This window comes from Alexandromys fortis, unplaced genomic scaffold, assembly GCF_014885135.2.
Source record: "Alexandromys fortis isolate MF-2015 unplaced genomic scaffold, M_Fortis_MF-2015_v1.1 scaffold_203, whole genome shotgun sequence".
NCBI classification, from domain to species: domain Eukaryota; kingdom Metazoa; phylum Chordata; class Mammalia; order Rodentia; family Cricetidae; genus Alexandromys; species Alexandromys fortis.
Genome location: NW_026068080.1, coordinates 181,024 through 204,953, shown reverse-complemented (window position 1 = coordinate 204,953; position 23,930 = coordinate 181,024). Strand labels below are relative to the sequence as shown.

Here is a 23,930-nt window from a genome sequence, read left to right as displayed (position 1 = left end):
GTGTGGTCTGAAGAAGGCAATTCACAGTGCTGACCAGGGTAGTACGTGAGTAGTAGGAGAAAGACCGTAGTAAGAAAAGATCGACCAGGACATGCTACTTAAAATGACCACTTGATGTGAATATGGAAGAACCACGGAGCATGCGTGCAGCTCTGTACATCTTCAAGTATTCTGCTTTGCCTTTCGTCAACACCTGAGTCACTTTTGTACAGCAGCCTGCACCTCCGAGAGCCCTGGCAGACAGTCATTTTTTTTTTTAAAGTTATGCACCAGGAGAGAGAGCACGAGCAAGGAACTCAGGACCGCGAGGGGGGCACCCACACACTGAGACAATGGGGATGTCCTATCGGGAACTCACCAAGGCCAGCTGGCCAGGGTCTGAAAAAGCCTGGGTTAAAACAGGTCTCACTGAACATAGCAGACAATGAGGACTACTGAGACCCCAAGAACAATGGCAATGGGTTTTTGATCCTACTGCACCTATTGGTTTTGTGGGAGCCTAGGCAGTTTGGATGCTCACCTTACTAGACAGTCATTTCTTAGGAGCTCTTCCGTGGTTGCAATTGTTCAAGGCTCTCCTTTAATCCTTTGGTATTTAAATGATTCTGTTTTGAAACATGTCACCTCATCTCAAGCTTACTAGCTCAGAAGTTAGACTCTCCTAGTCTAACCTGGATTTGATTGGTCATATTCAGACGCGCTGTGATTGTTAGTATCTGTTGTTGACTTGGTTGGATTGAGAAAGGACTCAGAGTGAAGGCATGCCACTCTCAGCCATGTCTGTGAGGGGGATTGACAGAGCAGATTACTTCACTCTGGATCTGAGGTACTACCCAATAGCTGGGTACATCAATGGAGTCTGAAGAGGAAAAGGAAGCAGCCAGTTAGGGCTAGCTCAGCATTCTCTTCCTGTGCCCTCTTTCTACTTCCTGGCTGCCATGCTGTGTGCTGCTCTGCCATGACCTCTGAAACTGTGAGCGAAAATGAGTCCTTGCACTGTAAAAGGCTTTCTCCCAGGGGCTTATCACAGGATGAAGAGTCACACTAACCCACGTCCCATAATACTTGCTTACTATGTCTGTGTTTTTCACCAAATAAGCATCAAGGCTGATGTGAATCTTCTTTTTTTTTTTTTTTTCATAATGGGAGAGACAGGGCTGAAGAGATGGCTCAGCAGTTAACAGCACTAGCTGTTCTTCCAGAGGACCAAGATTCAATTTCTTGTACCTATGTAGCAGCTTACATCTGTCTGTAACTCCGGTTCCAGGGGATCTGATACCCTCCCATAGAGGTAAGACTCGCCAAAAAATTGCTGCATGGACCAGATGGGCATTGTCTTTGTCACTGTTTTGCTGTTTGAAGAAATACTATGATCAAAGCAATTATTTTTTATTGTTTTTATTGAGCTATACATTTCTCCTTCCTTCCTCCCTTCTCCCCTTCTACCTTTCCCCTGTCCATCACGTTCCCAGTTTACTCAGGAGATCTTGTCTTTTTTCTCTCTTAGGGTTCTCTTTGTTGTTTAGGTTCTCTGGGGTTGTGGACTATAGGTTTTATGGTTAATATCCACTTATGAGTGTGTACATACTATATTTGTCTTTCTGGGCCTGGGTTATCTCACTCAGTATGTTTTTTTCTAGTTCCGTCCATTTATTTGTGAATTTCAAGATGTCATTTTTTTTCCTGCTGAGTAGTACTCCATTGTGTTAAATGTACCACATTTTCCTTATCTATATTCTTTGGTTGAGGGGTATCTAGGTTGTTTCCAGGTTCTGGCTATTACAAAAAATAGCTGTGCAAATGTCCTTGTGGTAAAATTGAACATCCTTTGGGTATATGCCCAAAAGTGGTATTGCTGGGTCTTGAGGTAGATTGATTCCTAATTTTCTGAGAAACCACCATACTGATTTCCAAAGTGACTGTACAAGTTTGCACTCCCACCAACAATGGAGGAGTGTTCCCTTTACCCCACAGCCTCTCCAGCATAAGCTGTCATCAGTGTTTTTGATCTTGGCCATTCTGACAGTTGTGAGATGGTATCTCAGAGTTGTTTTGATTTGCATTTCTCTGATGGCTAAAGAAGTTGAGCATTTCCTTAAGTGTCTTTAGCCATTTGAGATTCTTCTGTTAACATTCTTTGTTTAGATCTGTACCCAATTTTTAAATTGGATTATTTGGTACTTAAGGGTCCAGTTTCTTGAGTTATTTATATATATTGGAGATCAGTCCTCTGTCGGATGTGGGGTTGGTGAACATCTTTTCCCTTCTGTAGGCTGCCATTTTGTCTTGTTGACTGTCTTTTGCTTTGCAGAAACTTTTCAGTTTTAGGAGGTTCCGTTTATTAATTGTTGCTCTTAGTGTCTGTGCTACTAGTGTTATATTTAGGAAGTGGTCTTCTGTGCCAATGATTTCAAGAATACTTCCCACTTTTGCTTCTATGAGGTTCAGTGTGGTTGGTTTTATGTTGAGGTCTTTGACCTACTTGGACTTGAGTTTTTTGCATGATGATAGGTATGGATCTGTTTGCATTCTTCTACATGTCAGCATCCAGTTTTACCAACACCATTTGTTGAAGATGCTTTTTTTTCCATTTTCCATTTTTAGCTTCTTTGTCAAAAGTCAGATGTTCATAGGTGTGTGATTGATAATCGGTCTTCGATTTGGTTCCATTGGTCCTCCTGTCTGTTTTTATACCAATACCAGGCTGGTTTCAGTACTGTAGCTCAGTAGTAGAATTTGAAGTGAGGGATGGTGATGCCTCCAGAAATTCCTTTATCGTACAGGATGGTTTTGGCTATCCTGGTTTTTTGTTTTTCATAAGAAGTCAAGTATTGTTTTTTCGAGGTCTGTGAAGAATTTTGCTGGGATTTGGATGGGTACTGTGTTGAATCTGTAGATTGCTTTTGGTAAGATTGCAGTTTTTACTATGTTAATCCTGCCTATCCAAGAGCATAGAAGATCATTCCATTTTCTCATGCCTTCTTTGATTTCTTTCTTCAAAGATTTAAAGTTCTTGTCATACAAGTTCTTCACTTGTTTGGTTAGAGTTACCCCAAGATATTTTATATTATTTGTTGCTATTGTAAAGGGTGATGTTTTTCTGATTGCTTTCTGAGCCCATTTATGATCTGTATATAGGAGGGCTACTGATTTTTTTTTTAGTTAATCTTGTATCCTGTTACATTACTGAAAGTATTTATTAGTTTGTAGGAGTTCCCTGGTAGAATTTTTGGGGTCACACACACACACACACACACACACACACACACACACTAACATATCATTAGCAAATAATGAAAGTTTGACTTATTTTCCAATTTATATTTCCTTGATCTCCTTTTGCTGTCTTATTGCTCTAGCTAGAACTTCAAGTACTATGTTGAATAGATAAGGAGAGAGTGGACAGCCTTTTCTTGTTCCTGATTTCAGTGGGATAGTTTTGAGTTTCTCCCTGTTTAGTTTGATGTTGACTGTTGGCCTGCTGTGTATTGCCTTTATTATGTTTAGTATGTTCCTGCTCTCTCCAAGGCCTTTATCATGAAGGGATGTTGAATTTTGTCAAAGGCTTTTTCATCATCTAATGAGATGATCATGTGTTTTGTTTTGTTTTTCAATTTGTTTATATGGATTACGTTGATAGATTTTCATATGTTGAAACATCCTTGAATCTCTGTGATAAAGCCTACTTTTCATGATGATTTTTCTGATGTGTTCTTGGATTTGGTTTGCCAGTAGTTTATTGAGTATTTTTGCATCAATGTTCATGAGTGAGATTGGTCTGTAATTCTCTTTCTTAGTAGTGTCTTTGCGTGGTTTGGGTAACTATAGCCTCATAAAAAGGGTTTGGCAATATTCCTTCTCTTTCTATTGTGTGGAACAGTTTGAAGGAGTCTTAGTATTCTTTGTAGTTCTTGTAGAATTCTGCATTGAAACCATCTGGCCCTTGACTTTTTTTTGGTTGGGCGACTTTTGGTGACTGTTTCTATTTCCTTAGTGGTTATAGGTTTATTTAATTTGCTTATCTGGTCTTGATTTAATTTTGGTATGTGGTACTTAATCCAGAAAATTTTCCATTTCCTTTAAGTTTTTCAATTTTATGGAGTATAGGTTTTTGAAATATGACCTGATGATTCTCTGAATTTCCTCTGTATCTGTTGTTATGTTCCCCTTTTTATTTCTGATTTTGTTAATTTGGATATTTTCTCTCTGACTTTAGGTTAGTTTGGATAAAGGTTTGTCTATTTTGTTGATTTTCTCGAAGAACAAACTCTTTGTCTCATTGATTCTTTGTACTGTTTTCTTTGTTTCTATTTTGTTGGTCTCAGCTCTCAATTTGATTATTTCCTGTAGTCTATACCTCCTGGGAGAGTTTGTTTCTTTTTGTTCTAGAGCTTTCAGGTGTTCTGTTAAGTTGCTAGTGTAGGATTTTTCCAGCTTCATTATGTAGGCATTTAGTGCTATGAACTTTCCTCTTAGCACTGCTTTCATTGTGTCCCATAGATTTGGGTATGTTGTGCAGTCATTCTCATTGAATTTTAGGAAGTTTTTAATTTCTTTATTTATCCTTGACCCAGTGGTGGTTCATTCAAGCGTTGTTCAATTTTCATGTGTTTGTGACTTTCCGCAATTAATGTTGTTGAATTCTAACTTTAAGCCATGATGATCCTAATAAGACATGGGATTATTCCAATTTTTTTGTATCTGTTGAGATTTGCTTTGTTACCGAGTATGTAGTCGATTTTGGAGAAGATTCCATGAGGTGCCAAGAAGAAGGTATATTCTTTAGTGTTTGGGTGAAATGGTTTGTTGATGTCTATTAAGCCCATTTGAGTCATAACATCTATTAGTACCTTTATTTCTCTGTTAAGTTTCTGTCTGGTAGACCTTCCCATTTATGAGAGTGGGGTGTTAAAGTTCCCACTATTAATTTGTGGGGTTTGATGTTGTGACATAAGGGCTGAGGCCTGGAGGAATGAGGATGGTGACAGGATGGAGCACTGTCAGGGACAGCACCTCACACTGAACTTTGTACAGCAAAGCAAAGTCGAGTAGTCCATCAAGTGACCTCCAAATCTTCCTTAACATTTCAGTGCTATAATTACTTCATGCCCTGTTGTCTGGGTTTCTGTCCTGCCTGGTTTCCGTAATCATTAAGTCCCAAAGAAATCACACAGAGACCTACATTAGTTCTAAACTGATTGACCCATTAGCTCAGACTTCTTATTAACTCTTATAACTTATAGTAGCCTATTATTCTTGTCTATGTTATCCATATGGTTCAGTACCTTATTCAGCAAGGTAGTCATATCTTACTTCTTCTGTGGAAAGCCTGTGACCAAGCTTTCCTCTTCCCAGAGTTCTGTTCTCATTGACCCGCCTCTACTTCCTGTCTGTTGTCCCACCTATACTTCCTGCCTGGCTACTGGCCAATCAGTGTTTATTTAAAATATAATTCACAGAATACAGACCATTATCCCTCAACAATGCCATGAAAATTTGAGATTATAGGGATGCTTGGAGTAATAACTTGTACCACTCTTAGCATCTCTTGATTGAGGTCTGTATCTCTAGCAGCATGAAATTAGTGTACAAACATGTTGTTCTAACCCAGTGTTCTCCACATAGGGATCACAGTCAGGTGATGTATGGCTGAGTTTAACCATGTACTTAGTAGAACCACAAACATTTTATTTGATTTCACTGATCTTGATTTTTCTCACCCTGAAACAGGGAAGCTCTGGCTCCATGAAGACTCTAGCTCTCATTCTGTCTTTGTGCGTGACAATAGCTGACTCCCACAACATTGCCTGGTCCGCGGCCTTTCAGTATGGGAAGGTGAGTGATGTCACTAGCCTGTAAACCCTGAGGAAATAATGAATCTTAAGAGAGAAGAAAATCTAAATCCCAAGAGAGAAGTGTTTGAAGTTGTGTTATACTGCTCTAAAGCCATTGGTCTTGCAGAGCCCAACACGGCCCTTGTCACAGAAAGAATGGAGCCAGGTGAGCTCTATAAGGGTTAGTGTAAATTGCAGTCTCAGCAAGCACATGGTATCTTGGGATGTTATATTAGCATAGGATAGCTGTCTAGAGCCTCTGAGGTGAAGAAGATGAAGGCAGATGCCATGGAGTGTCCTCAGAAATCTTAGGAAGGGAATTTTCAGTGGGCTGGCAGTGTACCTCCTTCAGCAAGAGATTTTAGTCCATAAAGGACTTTTTAACACAAAGAAAGTATGAAGTAATGAAATTTACCCTAAATGCAGTGCCTGCTGATGGCTCTACAGTTTGCTTCTTTTTCATGACATAAATTGAATCCTTCCTGTTTATAAAACATGTCTCAGGGGACTCTTTCTAAAATCTGAGTTCCTTATTGACTTCATTATGGCAATACTGTTTTTCCCATTACTGGGTCATTGGGGAGAAATTTACTCTAGAATTGCTTGTTAAGAAAATCTCACTTCTCCTAAGCCATTGGCTCATTAATGCGCAATGTGTCATCCACTAGGCTGCTGGCATTTATGGGGTAGCTTGCAGCTTGCCATTTCTGTGTCCTCAGTCTCCTTTGGTGTCCTCATTCTTAAACTGGTTTCATTTTAGATTTCTGTGTTTATCTGGATAAACTTATGAACGGGATTTCTTTTTGGAAAAAGGCAGGAAATTTTGTAATACTCCCGAGAAAGGGGGACATGCAGAATATCATAACCAGCAGGGTGTCATTCTCACTATGCCATTTTATAGTGATGTGCTCCATAACCAAGCAGCAACCTGGGGCATGGGAAGAGCAGACAGCAAGCAGGGGGAGCTCGTGCTGAACACCTGTTCAGGTGAGGCCAGGTCTCATCCAAGTATGTTGTTTTAAAATCTGTTTCTTTGGAATTTCAGGATCGGCATTTCCTGTCTCTTTCCTGCTTCTTGGCATTTTAGCATCTCTCCAGTGGGCTGTCCTCGATTCCTAAACACCAGTTTACGCCAGATCATCGTCATTAGCATCCTGGCTGCAGCTGTGTCCCTTCTGTACTTCTCTGTCGTTATCATACGCAGCAAGTATGGGTGGCTGTCGAAGGACAAGAAATCTCAAAGGTAAGAGATAAAGATTTGTTCTAGAAGGAATTCAAACCTTTGGCTGACTGTGTTCCAGCTCTGTAACAGAACACAGGGCAGCTTATAAGCTGCAGAGTTGTTTTCTCGTAGCTCTCAAGGCTGAGAAGTCCAAGAGCTAGGTTTCAGTGAAGTTTGTATCTGGTTAAAGCCGTGTCCCAGCTCACATGGTGGGAAGGGGTGGGGTAGCTCTGAGGTCTCCTTCCTCCTGATCTGACCTCTTCCCAGAGGACAGTACTGCACTCGTGGTTAGACTCACAGCAAACTAACATCAGAGGGACAGGAATGGTCAGCTCTGGCACCGTCCTGTTATGGCTGGACTGGCATATAAGGAGCATGTGGCTGTGAGAACTGGGCCTGCTGACTGCCTGCTAGGAAATGAGCCTGCGTGGACGTACTGACAGCTGGCCACAGGGAAGGCCCTGGGATAGGACAGTCAGGAGCTCCTTCTGCCTGTTTTAAACTGCCTTCTGAGTTAACATTTGTACTTTGGAAACAGTTTTCTCTCTGGAGCCTGTAGCTGTGTTAAGGAGAGGTTAGCACAGACCTGAATGAGAGGCTCCCTGTGGGCAGCCTTCATTTGGTCTTCTTTTGACTCATCATTTGGCCATGAAGAGAGTGCCAGAGAGAGATCATTACACAACGTGGCGGTCGTGATATGGTACTTCTGTAGGGCGCCTTCTCTGTTAGAGTGGGTGATGCTCTGTTTAAGTGACAACACTTGTGTGTTTCTGAACAAGGTACTTGGCCCGAGTCACAGACTTTGAGGCTACCGACACCAACAACCCCAACGTGAACTATGGCATTGTGGTGGACTGCGGCAGTAGCGGCTCTCGGATATTTGTCTATTGCTGGCCTCGGCACAACGGCAATCCTCATGATCTGCTGGACATCAGACAGATGAGGGACAAAAACCGAAAGCCGGTGGTGATGAAAATTAAACCTGGTATGGGATAAGAATGGCTGAGGACTAGCACTGGGTTCTGGGCTCCAGTATCCTGTGATACAGCTCACGTCCTCTCCTCTCCTCTCACCCCACACTGCCTTGCCCTCTTCTGAGCGTGAGACAGAGCCTAATGGCTGCCTTTGTTTCCCTTTCCATTTCCTTTTCTGTCTGTTTTGTGTATGTGACCAACATCTTGTTCAAACCTCCACAGTCTGTGTCCTTTTGGTCATCTGTGACTATCATCACTGTAGCCCCACGATGTCTGCTCACATGCTAGTTAACATTGTTGTGGAGGTTTTGTTCTTTGTTTTTCCTATTTGGTAGTTCTTCCTTAAAGATAGACATTTTCAATAACTTATAACAATCTGTACTTTAAATATTAGCATATTATTTGTTTAAATATTGGTATGTATTAGTGATTTTTTTGAAAATTACTGCCCAGATATCTATCTTCCTTCCTTGCCTACCCTTTTTCTCTTCTCTCTCCTCTCTCCTTCCCTACCTCCCTTGCCTCTTTCTCTTTCTTTTCTGGTTGTGACCATAGTCACATATGTTAGACAAGTGCTCTACCCCAAGCTACATCCCCACCACTTGTTCTTTTTGAGACATTATCTTACTAAGATACCCAGGCTGACCTTCAGCATCCAATCCTGCCTCAGGTCACTAGGCTCCATTTACCCAGATGTATTTTTATGTCCTAGATTATTCATAAGGGTAACCTTGGGATTTAAAAAAGTAAATGTAAATACACCCAGTGTTTAAAGATTTCTAAACCAGTGTAATGTTGTGAAGTCGAGTCTTGACTTCCTCACTGAACGATTTAAGCAGCAGTCTCTCACCTTCTCAGGATCTCCGCCTTGCCCATGGTTGGCACCATGTCAGAAGCATTGGGAATGGAGCATTTTTAAGAGGGCTATCTCATGCCCAATATTTAATAAGATCTGATTTAAGACAGTAGGCTGTAGAACGTAACAGAAACATCTTTCTTTCACTAGTGTGTGAGTGCCTAAATATTAAATGCAGACTATCCAATGAATTTATCTTTTTAAATGTTAGAAAGACAAAAAGAAATGATAAGTGTTCAGAGATGGACGTGCTAGTCGCTCCCTCTGATTGTTGCTTTTTGCTCACGTATCTGATCATCACGCTATACCCCATAAGTACAGATAATTGTAATGTGACACAAAAAGTTTAAAGTAGACTATTGATAAGTAATAATCAATAAAGCTTATTACCTTCCATCTGAGAAGCATAATAGCATCTATGAATTTCCATAAATAGAGATTTTAATATTTAGTAGTAACTTTTAATTTTCCATTGTTCTGTATGTATGCTTAATAGAGAAACATCTTCAGGGTTAACATAATAAAAGTATAATCATATAAAAATTTACCAAGAGACTCAGAACTCAAGCTCAGTAGAACACTTTGCCTTTCTCCAAGCCTCACATGACAGCCCCCAGCACTAACTGAACATCTCCATGGAGAGCTGGAAACCCATGTCCTCATGGAAGTGTACCAGGATCTCAGTCAGAGCAGGCTCAGCATGGTTCTGCCTCACAGGGTGGATCAGCTGAGCAACGCTGCCCCATTGAGGTGTACACTAGAAGCTCAGCCAGTCAGACCTCAGTGTGCCTTTTTATAGCAATGCTCTGTCTTGACTCCTAATCTCCCAGAATTAATATAAACAAGGCTCTAAGCATTTTAAAAATAGGTTCTGGTTGGTTTGGGATTTGGTTTTCTGCTGAAACAGCTCTGTGTGCAGAAAGTTTTGCCTTTTACTCCATTTTCTGCTGATTCCTTTCACTCACCATCTTTATGGGTCTACAGTTCTGTAATGTGTGAAGTAAGAAACTGTGGGACTTCTCAGGCCCCCATTATTTTGATAGTGTAGGCATGTATAAGCTGGCTGGGTAAAGGAGGGAGGGGAAGAGAAGGCTCTTTCTGCTGGGGACTCAATGAAGGCCACAGTAGGTTACATTGCCAGAAGTGTTAGTTCAGTGCTTTGAGATGGAAGGAAGGGACTTGGGAGGAAACAAGGGCGGGCCATTGTGTGAGTAGCTATGTATCTCTAAGTTGAGTTTGTCTGAGTTGGTTAGAGGAGCCATAGAAGGGTTTAAAATAGAAACGAAGCATCCTTGGGGTAGGAGATGGAGGGGTCGGTGGAGCCTGGAAGGTAGTTGGCTACACTAGGCCAGCAGCAGATGGTAGTGTCCAGAGAAACAAGGAGAGCAGAAGTAGAACAAACAGCAGAGACAGATCTGTAGGACCAGTTGCGGAACACGTGTCTGTGAGGACAAGCAGTGCTGTGTGCATTAGACAGCCATTGTGAACTGACCTGAAGGTTGGGAGCGCACTGGTGGCTGGTGCTGCAATCTGAAGACCCATGGTGTGTGGGTGGCTTTGCAGCCATTGGAGTTTGCCTGAGGAGAAAGACACACATTTCCAAGGGCAAGAATATGCTCCTGTGTGGGACATGTAGTAGATGCTAGTTGGATAAGTATCCATGAAAGAAGAGGGCGTGTAACAACCCTTCGTGCCTCAGCAGAGTGTGGGGAAGTAGCAGAACAGGCAGAACTAGAATACAGACTCAGCACACTGAAGAACTTTACTCTTAGCTCCGCCACGTCCCTGCTAAGCAGACTCTCCCTTTCTGCAGGCATCTCAGAATTTGCTACCTCTCCAGAAAAAGTCAGCGATTACATTTCTCCACTTCTGAACTTTGCTGCAGAACATGTGCCACGGGCAAAACACAAAGAGACCCCTCTCTACATTCTCTGCACTGCTGGAATGAGAGTCCTTCCTGAGAGGTGATCTGCCTGGAGGGTGGACCTTGGGAGGGGCGGCTCGCTGCCCTCTTCTCCATCACTGTTATCATCAGACACTGGAGATCCTTTCTGAGTCTGGACTAGTCTCAGAGCCATTCTCTTAAACCTCACCAAAGAGTTTCTAATCTACTTATTTGTGATTAAAATAATAAGGTTAACTTTGTGGGGCTTGGGGGCAGAGTCACCTGTAGCGAGTCTTTCTCTGTCCTGCCAGCCAGCTCCCAAATAATGACATGGAGACTGCTTATTAATTATGAAAGCTCTGCCTTAGCTTAGGCTCGTTCCCAACTAGCTCTTATAACTTAAATTAACCCATTTATATATTTATATTATTTATATAATATAATATAAATATATAAATAATATGTATATATTAATCTACGTTCTATCATGTGGAGTTACCTTTCTTCAGTCTTGTACCTCCTATTTCCTTTCCCCATCTCCTGACATCTCCCGCGTGCCTAGATTCTCTATTCTCTTCTATTCTCTCCCTGGAAATCTCACCTATACCTCCTGCCTAGCTACTGGCCGTTCAGCTTTTTATTTCAACAATCACAGCAATACACCTTCACACAGTGTACAAATATCCTACAACAGTCTCATATCCCAGGTTGGCCCCAAACTAAATATGTACCTGTGTTTGACCTTAAATCTCCAATCCTTCTACCTACTTCCACCTCCTGCATGCTGGGGTTGCGGCTTTTATCACCGTGCCCAGTTTATACGGTGCTGGTGTCGGAACTTGGTACATGCTAGACAAGCATTCTTCCCAGTAAGCCAAGAATTACACGATTTACACAGCTTTTTCATTTGGAAAAGAACATTCCTGAGATAAGCAATTTTTTTTTCAGTGAATCACTTTAGTTTTACAATTAACTATTTCGTATAGGATATAACAGAGTCATACAGTTTTTTGTTTGTTTTTGTTTTCAAAACAAATCAAGCATATGATTTTGACATGTAAATTTTGGGATTGCCTTGAAGCCAGCAGAAAGCCATCCTGGAGGACCTTTTGACCGACATCCCTGTGCACTTTGACTTCCTGTTTTCTGACTCCCATGCTGAAGTCATCTCAGGGAAACAAGAAGGTTGGTATCAGACCTTCAGTTCACAGAGTGAGTGAGAGAGGGGTCCCCACTTCACAGGCCCCCTCCCCACTGTGCATTGTATTGAACCACTGGAGACCATATTTTTGAGAGACACTTTAATGACTAAGTTAGTGCCCTATATAGCCAGTCTTTATTATATAGCCCTAAAGCTGCTAAACATACCTCATCTGTCCTTACCACATTTAGGGACTGTATTTTGAACAAACTGATAGAGGAAGACTGTGTTCCTTGCCTGGCTGGTAAAAAGTCTTAGGCCATGAACCTCTGACTTCTAGTAAGGAGAAATTCTTGCCTTTAATAAACTAAGAAAATATTAATTCTGTTTCCGACAAATTATTTCACTTGAGTAAGAAACAACCAGTCAGTGTAATGGTTTGCTAGGAGCAGAGACCTAGAAGTATGGGATCTGTTCCTAGATCACTCACTGCTCCAGCAGGTGTTCCCTATGGGAAGGCATCTGGAAATGCAGAATAGGCCAATCAGCAGTGAGCACCTTACAAAAAAGGCCCTCAGAACTGTAAGAGGTCACATTAGGAAGATACAGGGGAGAAAAAATATCCTGAGAGTGTGAAAGAGGCAGGTGTCTCTTCCTCCCCCTGCCCAGGAATGGTTATAAGTTGAACCCTTGGGAGGGGAGCAGAGGAAGTTACCTGAGCAGGTAGAGGAAGCATGGCCCGATGAAAAGAAATGATCACTGTTACTGAAGGTGGGAGGGGATGCCACAGTGGACCACTGGGTTTCCGCTTGATGGATTGTGGCTCTGTGGAAAGGTGGTGTTGATGTTGAACACTGGATAGATCTTGAATTATCAGCCTGTTACTTTGTACTTTGTCTGTGGACCAGTCCAACAGGATAGAATGGAGGAGGTTGCCATGGAAGACTGATTAGCTTGTCATCTCCACTGCATAAAGACACAAGTCAAGGTGGCAGTGGGAACGGATAAAAACAGACTGTAGGGAATGCTGACATGTATAGGCTGGGGTTTGGCAGCTGTTGTAGGTGAGAAAGATAGAGGGAAGATTAGGGGAAGTCAGTGTGGAATCCCCGTAGAATTTATATTTTCAACAGATGCACCTGATGTAAGTATTAAAATTGAGAGTTCTTGTAAAACCACTAAGAAGATAAAATATCAGTAGAAATATGTTATTTGGTGATTCTGTCTCAGGATGTCAGGGGTTAAAATAAGTGAGAAGCTTGTGCAGACCAAATTGATCAGAGGTTTAAAACTTGATTTTTCTTAATTTTGCTCTGCAATGTCTAGGTGTGTATGCTTGGATTGGCATCAATTTTGTCCTCGGACGGTTTGAGCATATTGAGGAGGGTAAGTGCCTGTTGGTTTCGTCTAGTGCTCTGGTTGGAAGTTACAATCAATCATAATTCATGTCCAAGGGCAGAAGAGCTGAGTGCTGTGGGATGGCGAGTATGGGGGCTGGGCAGGCAGAGCTGCTGTCTAAAGCACAGTTGAGCTCATCGGGAGGATGGACTGCACGGTCTTCAAAGCAGAGTGTGCCTCCCGAAGCGCCTGCTGAGTGGACCCTTCTCTCTCCAGATGACGAGGCGGTTGTGGAGGTCAACGTTCCTGGCAGTGAGAGCAGTGAGGCCATCGTTCGGAAAAGGACAGCCGGTATTCTTGACATGGGAGGCGTGTCTACTCAGATAGCGTACGAAGTCCCCAAAACTGTAAGCTTTGCCTCCTCACAGCAGGTTATTATCTGTACAGATTGCCTCGTGTTTGCTTCCGTTTTCATTTAACATGTCTCCATCCATTTTTGTTTTGTTTCCTGAGTCTGAACACATCCTTACTCTGCTTGCTGAGGTTCCATCTTCTCAACCCAGGAGGAAGGAGGCTGGAGAATGAGGCAGGCCTCAGCCAAGCCCATTACGTTTGTACACTGAGCCTAGCTGGTTTGTTTTCGGAATTTAGAGTTCTTCTCTGGTGTATGTCAGTCGCATGCTTGAGGTTTTGTTTACATTTTCTCTTTGGTCACTTAAAAAATAATATAGTGTCAGGTTTCTAAATTTAGAATCAGGAGGATCACTTTTGTGTTTTAATAATTTTGAACTCTTCTGGAAAATACTGATGTTGCTACCTGTTACTCCACATCTGGTTCATTCCGTCTTTCCTCCATCCCTTCAGTGCTGTCAGTCAGGGTCTGTGGTCCTCAGCGGTCCTTGCCAAGAGGACACCAGAGCCATTTCCTTATGTGTCCCAGAATCGCCACATCTCTCGTTACTGTTTCTGTCCAGATGTAAATTGACACCAAAGTATGGTCTCCTACATTGTTTCCCCCCAAAGTAGGAATCATGTACCAGGTAGTGGTTCAGAGTCGGGCCATGCAGCAGGACAAGCCCAGCAGGTAGCATCACCCTCTCCTCCTAGCTGTGTGACCTCATGGAAGTCCTATAACTTCTGTGAGCCAGTCTCTTCTGGAAAAACATGCCAACAATAGCCCTATAGCATGGGGTCATTGAATGGTTGATGAGAGATTAGCACTCTGTTCCCTAGTGTGTACTCAGTGGGTGTTATTGCTGTCTTTATTAAGTCCTTGGAAAAGCACTTTGGAAATCCAAGTATTTGAGCCTGTGTTTCCCACTTCCCTTCCAGATATGGGTAGTCTAGAGACTACCACTCATGCTGTCTACCCTCACTGAAAAGTACTAAGAGCTCACAAAGGAAGCTTAGAGCAATAGGAGAATAAAAATTCCCCCTAGATTCACTATTGTTAGTAATTAAAAAAAGGCTTTGTCAGTATTTTGGAGTTCTTTCCATTATTTTTATTCCTGTTATAGTTTCAAAATGTGGTTGTTACGCTTTTATCTTTTGTATGATTTTGTACCTTTTATTTAAAGTTCATAATGTGTTCCTCTATAAACTATTGATTACTGCCCTTAATTAATTTAACCCTCCCTTAATGTTGCATACTCAGATGCCTTTCCTTTTAGGGTTTTTTATTTGTTTGTTTATTTGTTTTTATAAAAGTGTCTTTGCGTGTCAGGACTTTGCTGTGTTTGGGTCTATTTCCACAGCAGGGGGTACCATACATAGACTTATGGGTCAGAGTAGAGGAACTATAGCCCTGACACCCCCATGTGCAGCATCTGCAGGCCCTAGTTAGAATTAGGAACCGAATTATGAAAGTGCTCAGAGCATCCTTGGGAGGTAGAGAGACAGAGTCTGCTGCTCTCAGATGTAACTCTTTTTAGATCCTTCTTTTTTAACTGGAGCTAAAGTTGCTTTAAAATACTAAAATGTGTTGTCCTTGTGCCCACAGGAGGAAGTAGCTAAAAACTTGTTAGCTGAATTCAACCTGGGGTGTGATGTCCACCAGACTGAACATGTGTACCGAGTCTATGTGGCCACATTTCTTGGGTTCGGTGGGAATGCCGCTCGGCAGAGATATGAAGACAAACTGTTTGCCAGCACGGTTCAGAAAAACAGGTACAGCACCTGCTGCTCCTCAGCAAACCACTGCAGGCCTAGCTCGCTCCTCATCAAAACTAGATCCAGGCCAGGTACCTTCTGTCAGCTGCCACTGTGCTGGAAGGACTGAGAGGCCCTCAGGGTCCTGCTGCCAGCCCTGTCCCACAGTTGTGCCTGCAAATTCTCTCTTTCTTCCCTCCCTCCCCTCTTCTTCTATCTTCTCTCTACCCGATCTTCACAGGCATGTACTGTTATACTGTACACACACACACACACTGTTCTTTTTTTGTTTTTGTTTTTTGAGACAGGATTTCTTGGTAATAGTCCTGGCTATCCTGGAACTTACTTTATAGATGAGGCTGACTTCAAACTCACAGAGATCCTCCTGCTTCTGCCTCCTGAATGCTGGGATTAAAGGCTTGAGCCACCAGTGCCTGACTAAAAATATTTTAATACCACTAAAATTATTTCGAGATCGTTCCCTACTCCTAAACCCTTTCACTATGGTTCTCATCTACCAGTGTCCAATGTCTGTAGAATATTCCTTATTTGAACTTTCTGAGGTTAAGGGCAGCTGCTGTGTGAGCTTCAGGGTGGGGCACCAGCAGCACTGTGTCACTATCTGAGCTTTTCCAGGCCTCTGCAATCAGCCGCAGTATCCAGACTAGTATCCGAGAACTAGTCTGGAGTGATGGGGAGGTTTCCACTCTATCAGATGAGTAAAGATCATCCCTTGCTTTTAACCCCTTCTATTTTTATGAGTGAAATTTTTAAGAATGAGTTTATGTGAAATTCTGGTATAGAAAAATAGGTGAAAGAAAGGCACCACTCCTGTCAGCTTGAGTGTTGTAAGTGTAGCTGGGTGTGGTGGCGCACACCTTTAATTCCACCGCTTGGGAGGCAGAGGCTCGTGGCTAGCCTGGTCTGCACAGTTTTAGGCTACCCAGGGTGTTACTTACCTGAAATATGTCATCAGAACGGGGAATGGGTGGGAAGCAGAAGAGCAGCATCTGGCAGGTAAGACACCTTGATCTTCCTGCGTCTGGTTTGTTTTGATAGAACATTTTTTTAGGAGAAATGCTGATCTTAGAGCTAAGTAATAGTATATTTCATTGGCCAATTTAATCCTTTTCAAAAATGTTATTAGTTGTGTTTATGTGCATGGTCTTTGCTTGCATGTATGTCTGTACATCATGTGTGAGAACAGAAGAGGGCATTAGATGCCCCGGAACTGGAGTTACAGAGGGTTGTGAGCTGCCATATGAGTGCTGGGAATCAACCTAGGTCTTCTGGATGAGCAGCCAGTGCTCTTAACTACTGAACCATCTCTCCAGCCCTGACCTATTCAGTCTTAATGTATCCATGAAGGCCTAAGACATAATGAAGACCAAGCTGGGTCTGGGTATAAGTTTACCCAGAATTCACGTCCATAAGTAGGAAGTGATTCTCTGATTATTTTAAAAGCTAATTGAGAAATGTTAATCACAACAGCAGTAGTCCCATGCTTTTTGTTTTAAAATTATATCTAGAACATTTTGTGATAGCTATTTTTATAATAGTCTTAAAATTTTTAAATAGAAATATAAATTTAAATCTCACTTTCTTAAAATTACTCAACACTTTTCTTCTGACTCCTGAGTTTTACTAATTGGGTTTTATTGCCAATTTAAAAGAAAAAGCTTTGCATAATGTATAGTCCAGTGGCACTCGTTAGCTAGGTGTAGGACAGCTGAGACAGAAGTGTGAGGTACACGTTTAACTGTTCAGAATTCCTCATAAGTATACACATATCGTTAACTGAGCCTTGAAATTCATACCTATCTCTGCCACTCATGGTGGTGCTTCATTTCTTTAGAGCACATAGTTCTATGGGTTGCACTCAAGTCCATTCTGAATAACCCTGATCTAAAGAATGCTCAGATTGGCAGGAAAGGCTGTCAATGAATGAGAGGGACTCCAGCAGCATTCAGCTTCTAGCAGTCAGACCGAGAGTCATGGTGTCCAACGTGAACATCGCTTCCATTTTCAGAACTTTGGTTTCTTTTTATTGATTGCTTGAATATGCACACACATTGGGAGGACAGGGGTTCGTTTATCAGTGTATCTCTTTGGGATGTGACAAGCCTGGTGTATCTCAGTTACAGCAAGACTAACAGTTCTTTTCACAGGGCTTCTCAGAGCCTGTAGTGCAGCAAAAACAGCTACTACCTACTGCCGTCTAGGCCAATAGTTTATTAATAACAATAGCAATAATAATACCCACTACAGTCTAAGTCTGTAGTTGATTCATAGTGATGATGATGGGCATAATAAAATTGGATGAAGAGGCTCAAACCTTACACGTTGTATTCTCACGCCCATATTCATTGGGTGGTCTTTGGCTATGAATTACTGCCCCCCTGGACTCCATCCATCTCTTCCTGCTCACACCGCATCTTCATTGAGCTGTCAGTTTGGCTCTGTTTAAAGAATACCAGCAAGATAATGACATGTTGTCAAGCAATTTGGTACACCTCCTAGAATTGCTTTTCCCCAGCTTTCTAATCTTCCATGCATAGTCTGACAGTAGCTTTCTAGCAGTGTGTATCTTGTTTTTCTGAAACATCCAACCTGGTGTTCCAGGACCAGGTATTTCTTTTCAGTCACGCTACATCCAGCTCTGTACGGTTAAAGTCAAGCAGCAGTGGCAGAGTGGGGATGTGGGCCACACGGTAGCTGGGTCCTCAGCAGGCATCCTGTCTGTACTGAGGGGAATCAAAAGTGTCAGGTCAGCCCTGAGATGGTCCTGTGGCTAAAGGCACTTGCTGCTGAAGCCTGATGACTTGCGTTAAATCCTTGAGACCCACATGTAGAAGGAGACCACAAGCTTCTACAAGTTGTTCTCTGACCTCCACACACATGTTGTGGTATAGACACACAAATAAATGAGTCCGGTCCTGGCTTGTTTACTTGGACTCAGCAATACCTGTGTATGTCATTGTGGATCTCCTCGGAGGTCTGGGTGACCATTTTCCTAACTTGGTTTGGAACCCTTTGTGTTCCCGCATACATTTCTGTGGGTCCATGTGAGGAGTAGCATAGGTCTCATGGTAAATGGTCCTTTGTGCCACAGGCTCCTGGGTAAGCAGACTGGCCTGACTCCTGATGCTCCGTACCTGGACCCCTGCTTGCCTCTTGACATTAAGGATGAGATCCAGCAAAATGGGCAGACCCTGTACCTCCGGGGGACAGGAGACTTCGACCTGTGTCGGGAGACCCTCCAGCCTTTTATGAACAAAACCAATGAGACACAGACTTCCCTCAATGGAGTCTACCAGCCCCCAATCCACTTCCAGAACAGCGAATTCTATGGGTTCTCTGAATTCTACTACTGCACTGAGGATGTCTTGCGAATGGGAGGAGACTACAATGCTGCTATATTTACCAAAGCTGCCAAGGTAACAAGCCAAGAAAATCCATGCTGTATAGAGACCATTGGGCTGCAGGTCCAGCTTCCATTATACTCGGAGGGAAAGGTGGTTGTAGTGCATCCCTGTGATATCTTTTCCCTTCTGTTGTGGGAGGGAAGTCGTCAGAAGACCTAAGTTCTACTAGCCACATTGTTTACCAGGAATGAACAGACCAGAGTCTTAAGTTGACTTACGATTGCCATATCTCAAAATCCTTTCAGCAGGCCCCCACCACATAGCAGCGAGGATACTCCTACCATCAGAGTCCCTTTGCTTTCCTATTTTGTCAGAAGTTTTCCCTGCCATACCTCTTCAGTCTTGATGACCCTTGTCTTCCAGCCACAGCCCATTGCCCTCCAGGTTCATAGATTCGTAGATTGCCCCATCCATGCCATAGTTGTCTGGCTGCTGACATTCGGTCTCTAATCTTAGCCCCTGTCTTTTACCCATTGAGTTTCATAATTCCAAACAAATACACAGTTTTTCACTTTTCTTTCTCTCGTGTGCCATCTTAGCTGACAGTATTGCCAACTGTCCTGCTCCCCTACCTCCATGTGTGGCTCTTATGTTTTATTTATAATGCTGGGGTAGAACCCAGGGCCTTGTACGTGCCAGGCAAATGCTGCCTCACTGAGTTGCATCCCCAACCCCTTTGCTGTTCTCTGTCCCTCCGTGTAATATGCTTCACCCCATATAATCAGCAATAGTTTCTCTCGTGAGTGCTTTTCTACCTGTCCCTGCTTCCTGTTCTACTGTCATTGTCCTTGCCAAGTCTCTAGCTCACCAGGAGCTGTCCAATTGGTCCTGTGTCTGGTGTCTCTGGTGTCCATCCCGCATGCTGTCCAAGGTGTTCTGTCTGAGCTCTCACGCTGTCACCTTGCTGTGCTGTTTAAAGTCTTCTGCAGCTTCACAGGCTGAATCCACTGACCTTAGCCTTCACTCCTCCTCCCACCAGCTCAGTGCCCTCTCAGCATGGCAAGCAGCCGGGTGTATCTTCTGTGCTATGCACCTTCTCTCGTGTGTGTCTTCATTCCTGACTCTTCCTCTGTGCTCCCTGTCACACTGTTTCTCTAAGCCCATCTTTGTCACCTTGGAGAGGTGAGGAGAGGAGCTGTGTTAGTGCTCAGGGCTGTGAGCAGTCAGTGTGACTCCAAATCGCCATCCTCACCCAAGGCCAAGCTGCCCCAGACCTGAGGACCCAGTTGAGCAGGCAAATGCTGTTTCACTCTGCCCAAGTTTGCTCTGGTGCAGTGACGACGGAAGAACTAAATGGGCTTGAAGAGGTCAGTGCATCCTGCATGGGCAGGATTTCAGGACATAGAACAAGTACAGAGTGTGCTGGTTGCCAGGAACTCAGAGACCCGAGTCTCACGTTAACTGTACAGATATTCGTTCTGATTGTGTGTTTCCTGTGCTTGTTATGATGGTGAACGTGGTAAGCCATTTGTAAGTAGGAAAAGTACTTTAATAATAAACTTTCAGGGATGATTTATTTAGGGTGAAATTATTTTTAGGATTACTGTGCAACGAAGTGGTCGATCTTGAGGGAACGCTTTGACCGAGGACTGTATGCCTCTCACGCTGACCTCCATCGGCTGAAGTAAGTAGTGGACAGTCAAGTCCTGAGCTGCCTGCTGACCCTCCTTACCCACTGTCCTTCTCTACCCTTGGCCTCCCTCGAGTGGGACGAATTCTTGTTACAGGCTTTCTGCTCAGCTTTGAAGTTCTTTGCACCTGTTCGCTCATGTCCTGAGGAACATTGAGTTGTGTGGGCTGCTGCCCCTTTCCACCTGTCCCCTCGGCCAGACTCCATCCCTCCCCACAACACTCACAATACTCCTCTGATAATTTAAGCCACTCTGGTTTGGTTTATAAAATTCCCTTTGGTTTAAGTCACTCAAGTGTGGCGAGTGGGTCTTATTATTACTGCCACTGCTCATCACTTACTGAGTCCAGTAGTTTGTTAAAGCAGACAAACAAACAAACAAAAACAACAAGAACCACCTCTAAGAGCATTAGGAGTAGGCAATATCAGAGCTGAGAAGGATCCTCCCACCTTTTCATTATGTTATAAAGAGGGTAGAACTTGGCGGTGTTGTTCAGTAAATGATGGAGAAGGTGCATGGAGGGTGATATCTCACAGCCGTGATGAAATGACACTGTTTCTGGCTCGTTAGTTTTGACAGATGACCCGGCCTGTGTGCGGGTGAACCTGAGCGCATATGCAGCTGTCTGCTCGGAGCTGGCCTGCTGCAGGCTGGAGACATTGAGACGGGTGCCTATCTGACCTGTGCCTGTGCTTGGCATTTGTAGGTATCAGTGTTTCAAATCAGCCTGGATGTTTGAGGTGTTCCACAGGGGCTTCTCCTTTCCTGTCACCTACAAAAACCTGAAGACAGCCTTGCAGGTGTATGACAAGGAAGTACAGTGGACTCTGGGGGCGATCCTCTACAGGACCCGCTTTTTGCCCTTGAGGTAGGCTATGAACTTGGGAGGGTCACAAAAGATGCTTCTCCAAAGCATGGTTTCTCTTGGTGACTGCATTTTGTGGCCGTGTTTTCAGAGCTGTGAGCCCAGCCAGACTTAACTTGGGTCTTCTCTGCCTCCCTCCCCAAGTGCTTCCTGTTCTCTCAGGCAGCCCATCCCACAGCACACAGCACTGGTGCTGTTCTACGTCCCAGTTGTCTGTTCCCTAACCCTGCAGGAGGGTCTGTTCCATGGTGACCCTTATGGCTTTAGACCCCTTCACTGGATATTATAGTGTCTAGGATTGCAGAAGAAATTATTTTGAAATGCATTTATGGCACTGTTGTAGCAAACATATTTGTGATGTAGGAGGACGTCTTTATTTACACACTAACCTGTAGTGGCTGGCAGCAGAACCATCAAGTCCATTCCTTCAGCGTGATGATGACTGATAGCTGAGACACTGGCTAGCATAATGGACTAAAAACATCAGTCATTGTCCATAGTATTGAAGTGTCAATTTCTTTTAAGACTGTGACATTGTCTACATAGATTCATGTCCAAAGAAAATTCTAAATTCCAGTCCACTGTTGGTCAAATAGACATACAGATTTCCCCACTCAAGTTCACAGCTCAGCTGACTCACATTAAAAACTTTTTATCTGATATTTTATTTGAGTCAGCTCCAGAAATTCTGTACAGTAGCTGTTATTATGTATAATTTTTATGTGAATGTGTTTGTTCCATTAACTTCCTTGTCACAGCAAACCCCTGGCCCTTACATTTATGAGATTATAATGCTGGGGTCTTATGGACGTGCTTCCACATGTCGTTGTCTTAGCATGAAGAGCATAGCATTGGCAGGGAGCTCACTTTGGGCTACTGTCCCGTTTCAGAGGGAAGGAATGCCAGGAACAGCAGGCCCCTGCCTGCACCCTTCTCACTGCTTCTGTTTGTCTTCATGCCTGCAGAGACATCCGGCAGGAGGTGTTCCGGGCTGGCCACGGGCACTGGCGGGGTGTGTCCTTCGTCTACAACCACTATCTGTTCTCTGGCTGCTTCTTGGTTGTCCTGCTGTCCATCCTTCTCTACCTGCTTCGGCTGCGGCGCATCCACCGCAGGGCGCCCCGCACTGGCTCTCTGTGGATGGAGGAAGGCCTGCCCTCCCAGAAGGGCCCTGGTCCCTTATGACACAGTGTCAGCTTGAGGAGGACTCTACAGGAAAAGCCATTTTCGCCTCAGGGTTTCTCTGTATGCTCAGACGGTTTTGTGACCCCTTTCCTTTCTGTTACAACGAAACCCACTGATTGTGAACCCTTCTGTCTAGAGTTGTTGCCATTCTGAGTACAGCTTTAACTGGAGGAGTGGGAAAAGGGAACTCACTTGGTTTGTGCTGCACAGTCTCTGCCACGCAAGGTCCTTGGCTGTCTCTGGGACGGGCTGCATTGTCAGCGCATGACTTGGATAGTGGAGGGCAATGGGCAAGTTCCCATCAGCGAGGATGGGACTTCAGCTGGGCCTGGGATGGAACCTACAAGTGAGTTAGGTCTTCTCTCTCCTCTCTAAAATCACAAGCCTGGAAGAGGTGTTTGAGTTTATTTGTTGCTCAGGTCCGTCACTACCTGTGTTTTCTTTGCAGATTTAAGAATTCAGTCATTCAGGGCCAGAGAGGTGGCTCAGAGGTTAAGAACGCTGACTGTTCTTCCAGAGGTCCTGAGTTCAATTCCCAGCAACCACATGGTGGCTCACAGCCATCTACAGTGAGATCTGGTGCCCTCTTCTGGCCTGCAGGCATACATGCAGACAGAACACTGTGTACATAAGAATTCAGTCATTCATAGCAAAAATTGACAAAATATCGGCCCAGGGAGGTACTACTGAATGAAGGGCTGTGACGGATACGAAGCTCTGAGGAGAGCCTTGTCTGGCTGCAGCTGAAGCACATGCCTGTGAATTGCCGTTCTTGTCCCTGGGTTTAGGAAACTGTTGCCCTGTTATAGCAGCATTAGGGGTTTTTGTTTGTATGGTCATTTGTTTTGTTTGTTTATTTTTAAATCAGAAAGTTTTTAAAGTTCCCCTGGTTTAGTGGTCTGAGAACTGGAGTGTCCCCTGCGGGTGCTCCAGCACTTCTGAGAAGCAGGCCTGTGCTGGGCTGCTCTCTTCCACTTTCAAGTTGGCACCCCACCGTTCAGATGGCTTCAGTGCTTTCTCTGGGACACTCCACCCACTGCGTGACAGTTCTCACTATAAGCCCATACCATGGAAGAGCCTGAATTTAAAACGAGAAATAAATGCATATGTTGAAAACCTATTTGGCGTTTTAAGCAGAAACATGAACAGGACGATTGGGGGGGGCACAGGTGAGGCTGGTGGGGTGTCATTTGTTCGTTTGTTTTTATGTTGTTTCATTTAGCTGAAATCCAGGGGATTCCTATGGGGGGGTATTTTTAGTAGGTATTGGTTTTGGTGGTGGTGGCCGTGGTGGTGGCCGTGGTGGTGGTGCAGCACATATGTCCCAGCTCCACAGCACTTAAGTTGACAGAGTTGGTAGCAAATTGCTGTTTTGAGAACCTTCAGCTACTTTAAAACTCTAAGATGAGAGGAGAACGGTGCTTCC

General features: G+C 43.7%; 1 protein-coding gene across 3 annotated transcripts in view; it reads left to right on the top strand.

Moving 5' to 3' along the window:
* The window catches only part of Entpd4 (ectonucleoside triphosphate diphosphohydrolase 4), a 36,066-nt gene extending 12,442 nt beyond the window's left edge, over positions 1-23,624 (top strand). Inside the window, exons 2-13 of one of the 3 annotated variants that reach the window (XM_050121858.1) lie at positions 5,731-5,835; positions 6,880-7,077; positions 7,836-8,041; positions 10,700-10,850; positions 11,853-11,956; positions 13,239-13,298; positions 13,527-13,657; positions 15,250-15,416; positions 18,511-18,835; positions 20,362-20,447; positions 21,161-21,322; positions 22,285-23,624. In XM_050121858.1, coding sequence (XP_049977815.1) covers positions 5,828-5,835; positions 6,880-7,077; positions 7,836-8,041; positions 10,700-10,850; positions 11,853-11,956; positions 13,239-13,298; positions 13,527-13,657; positions 15,250-15,416; positions 18,511-18,835; positions 20,362-20,447; positions 21,161-21,322; positions 22,285-22,504 — 1,818 coding nt within the window. In that variant the 5' untranslated portion in view covers positions 5,731-5,827 and the 3' untranslated portion in view covers positions 22,505-23,624. Of the gene's footprint in view, positions 1-5,730; positions 5,836-6,879; positions 7,078-7,835; positions 8,042-10,699; positions 10,851-11,852; positions 11,957-13,238; positions 13,299-13,526; positions 13,682-15,249; positions 15,417-18,510; positions 18,836-20,361; positions 20,448-21,160; positions 21,323-22,284 lie in introns of all 3 variants that reach the window. The other 2 variants (XM_050121857.1, XM_050121859.1) reach the window with 2 other exon arrangements.
* Positions 23,625-23,930: the final 306 nt, after the last annotated feature.